This window comes from Poecilia mexicana, unplaced genomic scaffold (genome assembly GCF_051168715.1).
Source record: "Poecilia mexicana isolate PSO_F unplaced genomic scaffold, ASM5116871v1 scaffold_7, whole genome shotgun sequence".
In the NCBI taxonomy this organism is placed as follows: domain Eukaryota; kingdom Metazoa; phylum Chordata; class Actinopteri; order Cyprinodontiformes; family Poeciliidae; genus Poecilia; species Poecilia mexicana.
In genome coordinates, this window is record NW_028263376.1 from 9,306,334 (window position 1) to 9,321,748 (window position 15,415).

General features: G+C 36.9%; 1 protein-coding gene across 1 annotated transcript in view; it reads right to left on the reverse strand.

The window, feature by feature from the left end:
- nphp4 (nephronophthisis 4) overlaps positions 1–15,415 on the reverse strand; it is a 169,812-nt gene that overhangs the window by 107,986 nt on the left and 46,411 nt on the right. Inside the window, exons 7-8 of the mRNA XM_088007009.1 lie at positions 11,046–11,230; positions 6,167–6,302 (exon numbers count right to left, since the gene is read on the reverse strand). Coding sequence (XP_087863135.1) covers positions 6,167–6,302; positions 11,046–11,230 — 321 coding nt within the window. The remainder of the gene's footprint in view (positions 1–6,166; positions 6,303–11,045; positions 11,231–15,415) is intronic.

Below are 15,415 nucleotides of genomic sequence, written 5' to 3' on the forward strand. Positions count from 1 at the left end.
TTGAAGTTCATCAGCCCCAGACACAGTTGGAGAGCAGCCTATCAGGAATATACCCTCTTCATTTTTTTTCTATCCAGCCTACTTCATTAAAATCGTTATTCTTCATCCCTCTGATTGCTGCAAGGAATGTGAAATAGAAGCATAGCTTAAAGATTTTGAGAGATCAAGGGCGACACTTGGAGACGTGACAGAGGGACCGACCAAACAGCAAAGTCTGGTTGTACATTGCTAAGTGGGAAAGAAGAAAAATGACGACACCACAAGAGTTTCTTTCTACATAACCTCAGGCAACGATGGCAATACAATTTTGTATTAAAAGAAAAAAAAAAAAAAAAAAAAAAAAAGGAGGCCATCCTTGCGCTTTGCCTTACAGTGAGAGGCTGGCTGGCTTTCAACACAGCACGGACGAAGCATCCAGGCACTCTGAGAGCACAGGGTGATTGCCTCTGTATTGCAGTGGTAATGTTTTGAGAGTGAAAAGGGATTTCAACAAACTACTTTTCCTCTCTTCGCAGCCACCTTAGCCCCCTCAGAAAACATCAAAAGACATAAGTCTATTTAATCTGAGGAAAGAGCAAAATCAAGGCAGACCGCACCTGTCATGCCACTACAGTTCAACACAAGATGGTTGTCAATGTTGCACCAAACAGCGCCATCTAGTGTTGAAGTTAGAAATGAAAGCCAGAGCAGTATGGGAGAAGCAAGTACAAAAGTTTACTAATCAATGTGAAACCTAAATAAATATCTTTTCGCACACATTTCTATGGTAAGGCACAATTTCTTATTTGTACAGCAATATTCATGCACAAGGTAATTAAATGTGCTTCACAGATAAATAGAGGAAGTAAAGAAAAATATATTTTTAAAAAAATCAGGCATTGCATGAATAGAAAAAAGTATTCAAATTCTGATTTCAACAAATGAACAGCAAAAGCAAAATAAAATGAACTGATAGTCTTCGAATCTGAAGCTGTAGTAAATGCAGTGTTTTCACACTTGAGTTAAAGGAACAGCAACAGTTTCTGCACATCTCCAGTTGGTTCCAGAGATCAGCAGCAAAAACATAAAATACAATATACTGCTCCTTTCTTTCTTTTCTTTTCTTTTTTAAGTTTTGGTCCTTCTCCACTAGAGCAGCTTTAACCTTGCCCTGCCGAATTCATGCCAATTACAAAGTTCTGCATGGTTTTTCTCTGTTTTTCATACGTACTTCGGGGGTAGTACAAACCACGTATTGATTGACAGCAGACTGCATTTGTTGGCCCATGATTTATGTCACTACAAACTCCAAAAAACATCTCAACTACCACTGTGGACCAGCAGACACGAGTCTGCTATAGACCTGTATGGTGTGGAGGAGGGTAATCATGAGTTTAATCTTGAGCAGCACAGGAGCACATCTGTCAACTTTTAGAGTGGAATGACCGTGATTTAGCAGCCCTGCAAGCAGCACATCTCTTTGAAGAACAGGCACGCAATGAGGAAGGGAGAAACTTTGTAGCTGTGGCAAAAATTCTGTCGCAGTTATAGTTTTGCCCCAGAAAAAAAATGGAACTGCATAATATGAGTTTTACATGATCTGGATTTTATTCTATGTTTGGAATTTTCATTCAAGTAGTGTTCATTAATGGATGTTGTTTACATCTTTTGATTGCATAATCAATATCCAAACAGTTATATTGTGTTGTATTTGGGCCAATAGCTTTAGCATGATACTAGCCCACGCAAGAACTACCATTTTTTTTTTAACAAGTGATACAACTTATATTTATTTTGACTTTGAGTCCAGGTAAACTCACAGAAGGAATTAAAATAAAAGCAAGTTTTAAGACATTTTCTATCATTTGTATTTTAAGGAAAAAAGTGAGGCAAATAAAAAATAAATTGATTAAAATCAAAAATCAAATTTGGTATAAAAAGAAAATCTGAGATTTTATCTTTAGGCCATATCGCCCAGCTTTCCGCTTCACCAAGTCTACTGGAGTGCTGATCTCTAATCTTGGTTTTTGGGACCAAAAAATAAAACAATAGCCTCTTTTGCAAAAGATTTTCATCAAATAATTACAAACGACAAGCCATTTCTGAGCTCCCATTTTTACTTAGACAAAGCCGTGTGTTATTTCACACAGCCGAGGGTTTACAAAAAAAAAAAAAGCCCAATCGTGGCAGAACAGAATAACAGGTAATGTAGTGCTGCATCAATGTCAGAACAAAACCTGTGTCAACCGTGTTCACCAGTGCATCCTTTCTCAACAACAGAAACAATAGCTGAAGAAATCATATTGTTGGCTGAGATTCAAACTTAAGCTGTACATCTACCTTCTTAGTTCTCTCATCAGTTTAACGTCTGAATCTTGTTTTGCTTGAAATTTTGCTGCTGGCTGATGACACATCATCACTATGTCACTCACTCCAATTGTGAAAGCCGACTTGCCCCTATAAAAGTCTGCAAATGCAGGAATATGACTAACTTTTTTGGACAGTGAGGGATGAAACAGAGGCAGAATGATCTCAACCCTTCTTGGTGCATTGGTGTTACTACGAAACCATGGAAACAACTGAATGGTGCCTTAGTTCCACCATAAAATGTTTGTAAAAAGGATGACAAAAGTTATGTCTTTCTTAAACTTTGCACAAGTTTAAGAAAACAATGACTTACTGATATTACAGACAGAAATAAAACATTGTGTATCATCAGTAAATTTTTGGTAACCGAAGTTTTATTATTCACATGTTGGGGGAAGATTTTAAATATTAGTAAGTTCTTCCTCTAACGTAGAGGAATTCCACATTATCTTAGTTCACTCAGAGTTATAGATGACATATTACACAAATTAGCCCTAGTCTACCACAGAAGATGTCAAATAATCTGGAAACGTTATCAGGCATTATGTCAAACATAAAACGTAGACCCAGACAAATGTAAATTATAGAATATTCTGTGTTTTCCATTACTCTAAAACTCTTTTCCACCAGTCATAAATTAAAGAAACAAATTAAGACTCCTGGATTACATTTTGCTTTGGAAGCATAAATTTAATTGAATCTCTATAAGCAATATCAAAACCATAATTGGTTATTCAACTGTTCTTAGCGAAAATCTTTAAGTGTTCATAAATCCATAAATAACACCAAATGTCTTTCTTTTTTTTAACTTGGTGCTCTTGATCAACAACTTTTATGACGTTTTAAGTAAGTCAGTAACTGAGGTGTCTAAAGAGTAAAAACAAAAAAAAAACACATTTATATGCTGCTTGATTTCCAACTGAGAGAACAACTCCAAGTCTTGGAAATGTTCAAAAAGTCTTAGTAAAGTTTGTGACGACTATCCAGCATGATCATCCATATTTGCTGTCATCAAATGGTCTGAAATCTAGTTGGCAGAGCTCGGCTGACTTCCCTGAAGGCACACCTTAACTCACTACCATTTCAACACTTTTGAAGTGTCGCATCTCTGACAGCTGAGACAGTGCATGCACAAGTACTCTGCCTCATCATGCTGTTCTTGGCTGCCAAAGTCACAGAGCATAAAGCTGTAGCCATCAGCTGATATTATCATATTGGGAGTCTTACTGCAAGATGAAGTTCGGCAGCTGCGTTTCTGTCTTTTAGGAGGAAGCACGAGAGAAAATCCTTATCAGTTAACAACCGACGTCGGGAGAAACACGTGACAACTTGCATGCAGATGTATCAGCACGCGCTAAAAACACCCACACGACAACGAGAATTCTGCACTTTTTTAAATATCTTTCACTTCATCAAACATTGGTGGAGTAGAGAGTGGGTGGAGATCTGTTGCTATTCTGAGATTATCTAGATAGCAACTGGATTGATCCAACAGGTTTATTAGAATTTCTGAACTTAGGTGAACATTTTAAAAAAATGGTGGGGAAAAAAAACCTTCTGCAAAAGCATAAAATATATTTTATATTAAGTGATTGTATGTAAAAAAAAAAATGAAATGCTAGATGCAACGGAAGTGTCAGTATAAAAACCTAAAATGTTAGTTTGTGCTTGTTTTAACTATGGGGATCATGAACACCCACAGTAAAGCTAATGAGCATCATAAAAGTCACTGCTGGCAACAGAAGAGGATATTTCAAAACCAGCAGTGCAGTCACAGGTTTTGGACCCTGTGGCACCATAACTTGAGTTGGTTGGTCATTTTCTCATTTTGGATTGATATCCAGCGGCAACATTTTTGAGTGAAATCTCTCAACATTGATTGACGGGCTGATGTAAGTTTTAGAGCCGACATCTATGTCCTTCTCTACTTTAACCAACGCTAATCATCGAGCCTCAAACCCAGAATTATCTCCTTAGCCAACTTAGAACCAGCGTTTAATTCTGACTTGATCATCATTCCTAATGATCTTCTTAGGAATAGACTCGATATTCACAGAACCTAGCAATGTCATTACTCCTTACTGCATTATGTTTCTCAGACTAGAATAAGCTGGACGGTACAACTACGTCACTTTGTCTAATTATTATCCATTATGAGTCAACAGGGTCACAGAATATTTTAAACTTTATGAAACAAACAACGACATACATACCTACACAGAAAACTGCCTGTCAACAGGTTGCTATGGTGAGAAAAGACATTAGTTATTATATTAATATTGATGTACCGTGTCATCCAGGTGACATTGTGACTGCTTGTTTTTCTGCTGCTGTTAATTGCTGTCCTATTGACCCTTCATTGTATACGGGGCTGTGCTCAGTAACATAGTCGGAGCTTAGCCTCAGAATGTGCAAAGTGTTGAGGGCTCACCCACACACATAATTACCGCAGTCTTTTTGTGTATTTTGTAATGCTGGGAGCAACTGCTTAGCATCTACTTATTTTACCAGGATGTGTTGCCAGCGTGGATCTCTCCATCACCGGGTTGTTCAACTCATATGACCAGAAAACCTAAACATGAGAGAACTCCAGCTTAATTTAATACTGCAGAAAAAGTGAGTATCCATAAAATATCTGCTTCTAACTTAATATAGTCAACAGTTATACAGTAAAAATTACAAATACAGGGAAGAATTGGGATAATTTGGTTTTAAATTGGAATAAGAATTTACTGTCACAGTACACATACAATAAGGGATGTTTTGTGTTGCATTTTTTTCTGCAATTTCTAATATTGATTTTATTGTAATGTTTGCATTGTGAACCACAGGAAGAATACTCTACTAGAGTAAGGACTAATGGAGAGCCTTAAAAAAGACTAAACTGTAATCTGTATGACCACCTTGGTTAGTCAAAAGGAATCAAGAAAATGTTACTTTCTCATGCACAACATGGAGGTGTGCGTCTGTCTGCCCTAGCTGGAGGCCTTTTTAAAGTGGAGCACTATGCATACTAATCACTAAGTGCAAGCAACCTGATCTTAGAGCAGTTCTTGTTTATCAATTCCTTTTCTATATTTTCAAGAGCACGAATGTTTGTTTCACTTGCTTGTTGAGATATTTTTGGTTATAGCCAGACAGGATCTCCTGGCAAAGCAGCTGCAGTGCAAAAAAATATAATAAATATAATAGGCTAATTGGATTGCTCCTGGCTTAATGTGGATGTGATTGGGATGTAGTCCTTGCAGAAAGCCCGGAGGCTCAGTCATTGCTTCCAGCAGACTGCTCTTAGCAGAACTTACCTAGATTATCTAAAAATAATGATCCCCCCCTCCCAAGAGTTGTATCTGAAATTATGCTAACTGCATCTCCAAATATTGTAATCTGGTTTATAACTCAGAAATCTAAACTTGGACTATAAAACCAATAAATGATTGATAATAGAACACCAGCACGTCATCTACTCTTCCAATCATAGCAGCTCGGAGGTAAATGGTGCCTTGGGGGCCATCGCTGAAACCATACACTGAAAGTGTTTGGATTCAAACTCCTTAAAACGTATCTGCACAAACAGGAAGCTCAAACAGCAAGACGAGAAGAAGGGATAATTCAACTCCGAGCAGATCTTTTTGCACATATTACTGTGGAAAATATGCTTGAGTGTTTGAAAGCTTTTTTTCCCTCTCATTTTTATTCATGTAAAGATGTTTTCTATAAAGATAACTTCCTGGCTGGGGCCCATTTCAAGAAGAGGTAGATACCAAGCCAGGATCTGGATTTAGGATTAACCCACTCCATAATACATGTGTGTCTCTCTTACCATAGTCTCTCGGCCTATGGGAGCGGAGAAGACGTACTCTAGCTGAAAGACGATTGCCAAAGCCTGATTATTGGCCATTTTGATCTCCAAGCTGCTGCGAAGGCCCAGCATCTGAGGACGTGACGATGTTGTTGAGCTAAAGAGAAAGCAAAGAGATATCGATGTGTAACGTAGGTGTGAAAAATGTGAAGGCGGTAATGACGAAATTACAATGCTTTTCCAAAATGTGAAAGGTTTTAATATTTCTCCTCCTATAGCTATATTTTCCATTAAAAGTGAAACAAAATCAATGTGCTGGAAGATTTACAATCCCTTGCTAAATATTTCCTGGCAAGCACTTGCCTCCTGTGTGAGAAATGAAACGGCTTTCTATGTATTCGTCATTCACAGTTTGCATACACCAGAGGCGGGAGCATACTGTGCAGTGCTCGCGTGTCATGAGGTGGGGCCGAGTGCCTTTTCTTCCTCTCGCTTCACAGATTCTCTGGAGTCAGTTTTCCCCCTCTTTTTCTCCAGTTTCTAAAACCATCCAGCATAACACAAGCTGAACAGACTGTCAGCTATCACTGACAGCACCAGTGAGAGTCAAACGCCATAATTACTGCCTACACTATAGGGGTATATCAAACCAGATTTACAACAGACATTCCCCTCTTCAAAAAAAAGAAAGAAAAAAAAAGGAAAGAAGTGCAAACATTTTTTTTTTATTATGGAGAAGATGATGATTATTGTGGTCATAAAGCAGAAGTCGCCAGGCACAGATTGTGGGTAAGCATCTTGATGAGTTTGTTTTATAGTTAAATGTTTGTACATACATTTTTGTCATGGTAAGAGACCCGTGTTATCACACATAATCATAGTTTCTCCAAGGGTCTGGTATGCAGCAGAGAAAAAATACATTTTGATGTGGATATCCGCTTTCAAGAATTTGTGTGTCATGTTTTGAGTTCCCTAGCCTATTTTGCCATTCCAGTTTTCTCACCTTTTAAATGGAATTATTTCATCCTTCACGCTACCGTTTTGTGCATTACTATTTTATAAAACTGCATAAAATATCCCAGCCAATTACCCTGACAGGCACAGCTTAAATAAGAGCGCTCACACTGACAAGAATGTGTGGAAAAATGTCAGAACACACATTCGGTGCATGCAGTGGTTTCTAGTAAGGTTGTCCAGTGACAGTATGTGGGCGAACAGTGTTATGTTTTCAACCAATTAGGTATTTTGGAGACAGTGCTGTCAGCACAACCACATTTCCTAACGCCATTCACAATAGGTATAATTAAGAAAGGACGAACTTCGAGCAATGAAAGATAGCAGAGTTAGGGCATCATATAGAAACCGGAAAGGAACTGTTTGACCTTCAGCCGTGAACTTTATGTTCGCAAACAAAGCCAGAACCTCCACGTTATCAAATCTGCTTCAAAACAGAATACTTATCAGAAATATTCTCATTTGTGTTATTTTGAAAAGGGGCAGCACAGAAACGTAATAATTTTTTTTATATATTTGTGGGTAGAGTAGGAAAATGTGAAAGACTTACCCACAGAATAAAAATATTTAAGAGACTGTCATGACAGATATTCCCAATATTTCTGAAAGAAAAAAGTTATTAAAAATTTTCAGACCTGCTCCTTAAAGGCTCACTGATGCACCCACACACAACTCATTAATAGGAGCTTCTATTTGTGTGAGCCAAGAGGTTTGTGCCGTCACCAGAGCAGCGACTGTGGGTTTCTGGGGACAGCTAGTGTATTCTGAACAAAGTGAGCTGCAATGCAAAACCTAACAGAGAAAATGTGCCGTTTCTGGACAGCTGGTAGAAATTCAGCCACAAATCAGAGGAGCCTACAGGAAAAATGCATAAAATTCACACGTGCAGAACCTGTGTCAACAGGTCATTACACATGAATGTAATTCTGTACATGTGCAAAATAATTGGAAATTGAAACGCGAAAATGTGATAAAGCTCATGAAAATGTTCATGTCTTAATATAACGAGATATATGAAACATGATTATACTTGCTTTGCATACATTAAACACAAGACTTTTGAATAGCTGTAAGGTTTAATGTGTGAAGAACATATAAATTTACCTGTGAAACCCATTAGATTACAAGTGATCTCCATGGGAAACATGAAATACAGTAAAACAGGCATTTTATATGCAAGATCTATATTGTGTATTAACATGTAAAACCTCTGGAGGTAAACATTTACCCATGTTTTAACATTTCTTAACATATAAAACATATTTCCCACACTTTGGTGTACTTATTTTCAAAAGTGTTTTCAGTAACCTCATTTGGAACATGCAATCACATTTCTACGTTGAAAAAAAACTCCCAAAACATAGAAACATGATGAATTAAGAAAAACAGTTACTCCTAAAATATTTATGAGATTTCAGAATGCATTGTGCTGAGAGCCAGAGATGAGATTTCCTTTCACTGAGTGGATTGATAACCTTACATCACAACACCCGGTTCGGAAAGGTTGACATTGACTTTTTCGTGGTCTCAATAAGACTCAAAGGCCAAAGCATTTCTTCTGAACCGTTACATAATTATCAGGAAATATTGGTGTGAAAAATAAAGTTGTTTCATGTAGGTCAAAGATGATGTAGTATATATATATATATATCAAGTTGTTACATTCGCACAACGAAGACTTTCTGAAACATGAGAATTATTTTAAATTCAATGCTGAGTTTACTAAATCTTATAAGATTCATGAGCTCAGGCTCTGATCTACTATTGCCTTGTGCAAATTCTGTTGTGGCATTAAAAATTTATTTAGTATTTAATAATGAATTAAACTGCAAAGTAAGTAGCTAAAGTGTGTGGACACTGAATTCTTGCACCTGCTTCTGCAGCATAAAGATTTTTCTGTTTCCTCATCAAATGGTCAGTTTGGTCAGGGAATTACCTGAATAAATCCAACAAACAAATATTAACTAACTTTGCTTAGGAGGTAACTGCTAATTGCAGCATTATTCACCAGAGACAAAAAAAAAAAAGCATATCTTAAATTATGCCCTTGACACAGATGATATAGCTGTTGTGTGGAGGAGGTGCAGGTAATGAGCTGTAGTGGCGGGAGGAGGAAGTGCATAAACAAAAAGATTCTTCATTTATGCAAATTTATTTGGAAAGCCAGAAGAAGACATTAGAAAAATTTGCCAAACCTTTTATCTGAGCTGGGGAACGCAATCTGTTTTCACACTTCTCACATTTTTTTTTCTACATTTTGTTCTTAGTTTGGTTTCAATGGATGTACTGAAACTCTACTGACTGGATTTCATCATTCATTTCCTTCTTTTTTTGCCATTGTTGCCTCTGGATGCAGCAAAGAAGAGCATTACGGAGTGGAGGACTGCAACGATACAACAGCAGGCTTTTATTGGCCATCAAACTCTGCAATAAAAGCTGTTTAAGACATCCCAGGGTTTGAGAGTAGACAGCAGTAAAAACTGCTATTTGAGCAAGACTTTACAGTTTTCACCATGACAATAATACACTTCAATTTGTGACCATTAAAAACTGTCCAAGTCTGGTTAAAACAGACAAGTATTAAAATAATGTGACCTATGAGCAGGTCTGTATTAATGTGATCAGTTATGAGGCGATGATAGCACCTTTGCTTTGTAAAAGTATTCATACATCTTCCACAATTTGTCATAATCAGAAAATTCAGTGTGTTTTATTGGGATTTTATGTGATTGAGCAACATAAAGATGAATCTTATTATGAAGGAGAAGAAAACTATTCCTGGTTCTCACTCAAAATGGTTTAAAAAAATGATATGTGGCATGCTGTTTTCCTCCTTTACCATAATAACCCTAAAAAGGAAATCCAGTGCAACCAGCTGCCCTCAGATGTCACCTATCTACTAAATACAATCCAAATGTTTGATTTATTCTCTGTATAAATCCAGACATTTTGTGATTTTGTGAAGGTCTAAGGTTTTTTTTTTTTAAGAAAACATTAAAGAGCAGCGTTATGAAGACCAAGGAACAACACAAGTAAGTTTAGGGAGAGATTAGTGGGGAAGTTTCAAGCAATACTAGATCCCACGCTTTGAGCATCTCACTGAACTTCACTGTTTATTCCATCAACAATTCTGGCATCTAAGGAAGAGTGGCAAGAAATTATTTTCAAAAAGTCTTAAGAAGTTACAAAGTATTAATTTAGCTGAGTTCAAGGCAAATGCATGACACCCTTTCCATAATTTTTGGCAAAAATCATGCATAGTTTTCCTTCAATTTCTAATTATGGACAACTTTTTGTGCGTCTACCACATATGTATAATTTTGCACAAGTTTCTAGCTTTAAAATGACCAAATGTGAAAAACTTTGAGGTGTGGGAGCACTTCTACAATGCACATGTATTTTGACTATTTCATTTAGATGCGGAACATTTCTACATAACCCTGCTATCAATCCAACCGCAGAAAAAAAATCTAATTCAAAAAAGAAAAAAAATTGTCCCAGCCATCTAGATATACAAAGGACAGCATGTAAAGCAAAAATATAGTGTGCTCTGCAGTTCCAGAGAAGAGAGAGCAGAAACGGACACCAGGAATAGCACTTTGCCCTGATATGAGCCAATATTATACTCAAATGACATTAATGCCTAGCAAGCTTTCTTCAACTATAAATCTTTTTGCTGACTTTATTAAATAAACTTTCAATCATTTCTCGATCAGCAAAAAGAACAGTGCTTGGAGAAGCTGATGAAATACCATAAAAATAAGCACGCCAAAAACTATTTTTGCACATCTGCAGATCTTGTCTGACATCAGAGTTTTGCTTCACCATCCTCTGCAGCCTACAGCTACAGCTCCACTATACATATACATGTGTAACTCCTGCTCACCTGTCCTTGACCAGCGTGCTCTTCTTAGAGGTGCTGTCTGTTCGGCCTCTGACTCCTGATGCAACGGGCTCCAGGACCACCACTTGGGGCTTATCAAGGAAACACCAGCCATTGTGCACTCCGACGTGAAGCCTCCGTTCTTGAATGACAACCGTACGTTGGGCATCCTCAGGTTCAGGTTGTTTCTAAGAAACAGAGAAGATCACAATTGGGTTATCACACACCCAAAGCTAAAGCAGTTGACATGAACAGTGCATGTGGATGATCTTGTTGATTTCAACAAGATTATTGTCTAGTGTTCAATGTCATGCTCATAAAGAAAATTGAGTCTCTGATGGAGATTTGATCTTAACCCCAACTAAAGATTTAAAGGGGGGGATGATATGTATTTTCCAGGCACAGAGTGTCATTTCAGAGCACCATTAAATGACTAAGTTACCTTCAGTTGTTATGAAAATGCTGCATACATCAAACATAACTTAAAAGAAATTTAATTTTCCAATTTGATGCCTTGAAATCGACATATCTCTTTAAGAAGCTCATACTCTTTCCGACACGCCACATTCAACACGTCATCACAACAATGTTCCTCCATTACGTAATTTACAACTGTTCTTAGGAGCATTGGACTGAAAAGTAGTTTGTATGATAAGCTCTGCAGAGGAGCGGTTCCACCAGGTATTTGCTCACTGCCGCTGCCGCTAGTCTAGAGGAGCTGAGTGAATGAGGAGTGTAGGAGACTGCAACTCTAGGGTAATATGCGGCATTAAGTGAGAGTAAGTAATTCAGCACCACAGAGGACCGACAGAGGAAATTCATGGATTCCTGAAAGGATACAAGCAATACCAGGTGTGCTTGTGATGAGGAGATATCATTATAACATCAGATAAAGCTAAAAAAAAAGCCTAATTTTACATCCCTTTAAAAAACACTTCAAGCCAACTATGCCTCTCATCACAGTTTTTGGGGCAACGGAGAAACCTCTCTGTCTTGCTTTCTAGAAAATACTGTAAAGGAGAAAAGACAGCAGAAGCAGCAGCAGCTTGCAATTGTAGCCTTTATTTTGGCAAAAAAAAAAAACGCCAATTAAATTGCGAGAATTAAATATATATCATTAATCCCTTCTTTTGTAATATCACATTCACTGGTACATTCAAACAAAATGGCTTTTTAAAAAATATGTATCTGATGGTGTGAGTAAAGCAAAAAAAAAAAAAAAAGTTTAACTCTTATTTTTTATGAAGGCATACTAAAAGAAAACTAGAAACTCCACGTCCAATCATGTCCTCATACTACTGTCAGCTTATTGTGTTTTCTTCCCCTGCAGACTGGCAGTCAAGGGGCCTTGTACAACTTTTGAACTCCATGAGCCGCAATTATAGAGGAGCGAGCAATTTTTAAGTAAAGACTTTCTGTGGACAAGAAAATCTGTTTGCTGAAATGTTGAATTAGTTGGTAATAGCAGTGGTTTGCCGAGAGATAAAGTAAAACTTCTGACAAAGATGCAAAGGTCTATTAAGAATGCTTACTGAAATGTATTAAGGCTCAGGACCGCACTATAAATGCTTAAATTTTGATATTTGTTTATTGAGACTGAAAATATGCTATTAAATATTAAATGATTTTAAATAGTTTAACATTTAGAAAACCTGCACAGCATGATTAAGAGGAAAATAATGTAGAGAAGCTTAGCCCATTAGCTTAGCCACAAATATTATTGTCTCCATGCCTTGTTGGACCGAAGCCGCAAATCATGGTGAAGTACATGGACATATTTTTCAATAGGTTTGCATTTAAAAGTCCCTTTGACTGATATTATGTCACATGTTAATTTCCAAGGAACTGAATAATGCAATTTCATTAGTTATGGGTCAAAATCATTTAAATGACCACAGATAAATGTAAAACTTTATCACTACATAATGAACTCAAATAATGTGTTGTACTTTCAGAGCTGAATTACTAAAATAAATGAGCCTGTCAATGATGTATATTTTATAAATTCACCTGTACAGACAGCCTTCAAGCTGAGAAAATTGACAGTCATTCTCTTTAACTGCTGCTGAAGGCCTAGTTAAACATCCATTGATGCATTTTCCTTGCATTGATGCTTTCATCTGATCACTGAAGCGTACAGAACACATGTAAATCACAATCTGATTCTGAGAAGGCCTGTAAGCGAGGGACTACACACTTGCTGCTATTTGTTAAGTGAGTGACAGTTGTACACTGGCTGACTGCAAACTGTCTAACCCTGAAACGCAAAGACACCATATGCTCGCCTCTCGTTCCTACTCCTTCCTATTTGTTTCATTTCGGTGTTCTTCTCCCTATAATGTCTCCTACTCCCACTCGCCTTTTCTCTTTCCTCTCTCTTTCCATTGTCATTCTCGCTCTCAGTCCCCCTAGCAGCTTAAAACCTTCTCCATATCCACCCACACCTTCTCAATCAAATTAGCATATCAATTCAGACGGGGGTTTTCTTTTAAAGCAGCAACAGCAGGAGCAGCAGCCTAGCTTGCCTGGATACCAAACAGCCCACATGCCTAACTACTTACTGTTCTTCTCAGGTTACATCTATGCAACGCTTGACTTTATCCTCATCTCATCCTTTTTACAACCTACCCACCGTTTGTATTTTTCATTTCTTCTAAAGCCAAGCTGCACAAAAGCTCGACAACTCATGACATTTTCTGTTTGGTTATGGGAGATTAAGGTTCTTGTCAAATCCTAGCCTTTTTATCCTGTCTGGAAAAAAAAAAAAAAAAAAAAAAAAAAAAACAACCCAATTCCTAACCACAAATGTGATATTTTATTTCAATATATGATTATTTTGGTTACATATACTGTATATATTCAAAACTATCAACTGTCTTGCCTTTATTATGCGTTTGAGGTATTCTGTGTAACTATGCTTGATAAGTACCTGCAATATGTTTTACATCAATTTAACAGCATTCCTGATACATTTTGAATCATCCCGGCTGTAATTTGACTTTAGGGCAGGTTATATAACCGTTTTAGTTTGCTCACACAGGCTGATGCCTTAATCGATCGCAGAGTTACAAGAACAAATGAGGATGCATCAGAAACTGCAGGTGGTATCGTTACATTATAGTTACCTAAAACAAGTAAATATTGCGTACAAAGTCTACATAAACATAATCATGATTTCTCTGCAAATCGATTTACATATTCTCTTCATCGCTTTGAATAACTAAAATCTCTAGAGGTGTGTGTGCGTGTGTGTGTGTGTATAGTATTGGATTTTAGTCTACTTTGGAAGAGATTTTAACCTCAAACAGTAAAAGCTTTTTTTCCATTTGTCCAATGCTTAGTGAAACAATTTGAGCTGATTTTAATCAGCATTTTACTTAATTTATCAGTCTGTCATTGTGGTCGTACTTGAACTCATAAGAGTACTGCAACAATAATTACCATTACATTTATGACCCATCATGCCCACTTGAAAAAAGAAACTAGAATGTGCCTATCGGATCTGTAAACTGAAAACTGACATTTAATTACTATCATACAAACATTATTATATATATTTTTTTAAATGTGGTGAGTTTAATTGTCTAATCTAATTTATGAATATTTATTTTAAAGATATTGGTACAATCAGGAAGGTCAATAGCAGATATTTTCCATGTAAAGCGAATTTTCTTTGCATGCCTGTTATCTCAGACTTAAATTGTTCATCTGGCTCTTAAGTGCTTCTGCTCTAATGCAGATGAATAAATGTGTTGATAAAAGCAATAAAGCAGCAGTTTTCATACAGACATCTGTTTGTTTTCATTCATATTTAAAGACTTAATTGTGCAGGTTGACTTTTCAGCAACACAACTAACTGATCTGATATGACCAGAATAAACTAAACTGAAAATAGTAAAGACGCACCCAGAAATAAGCAAACAACATTTTTTGTGTGGAAGTTGTTAGTATAAGAAGAGTGAAAGTTAGCCATTTTCAGTATCCACAAGGTATTTGAGGAAGCACAAAAGATGGAGGGAATAAAAATGGTATGAAGTATTTTGACTGCTCATTACTGCTGTTTTGCTGAATTAGTGAAGGGGTGAACTGACCCAAGACTGCTTTACTTTGGGTATACACATATATACCGATGAGAACTTTTGGCAACGTCAGCCAGGCTAATTATATCAACCAATAACACAAAATGCAGAAGTCAGTTGAAAATATCAGCTCCACATCATGTTGCGTTTGGCTTCAAGTATTAAATGTTTTGAAGCACGCGCTTTTGCTTGTGTAATGTAGCTGTCATTGATATATATAACATGAACATCGTGCCACGCATATGTTAAGTATTTATGTATATGGAACACCTTGTGCACAGAACAATAAGTAAA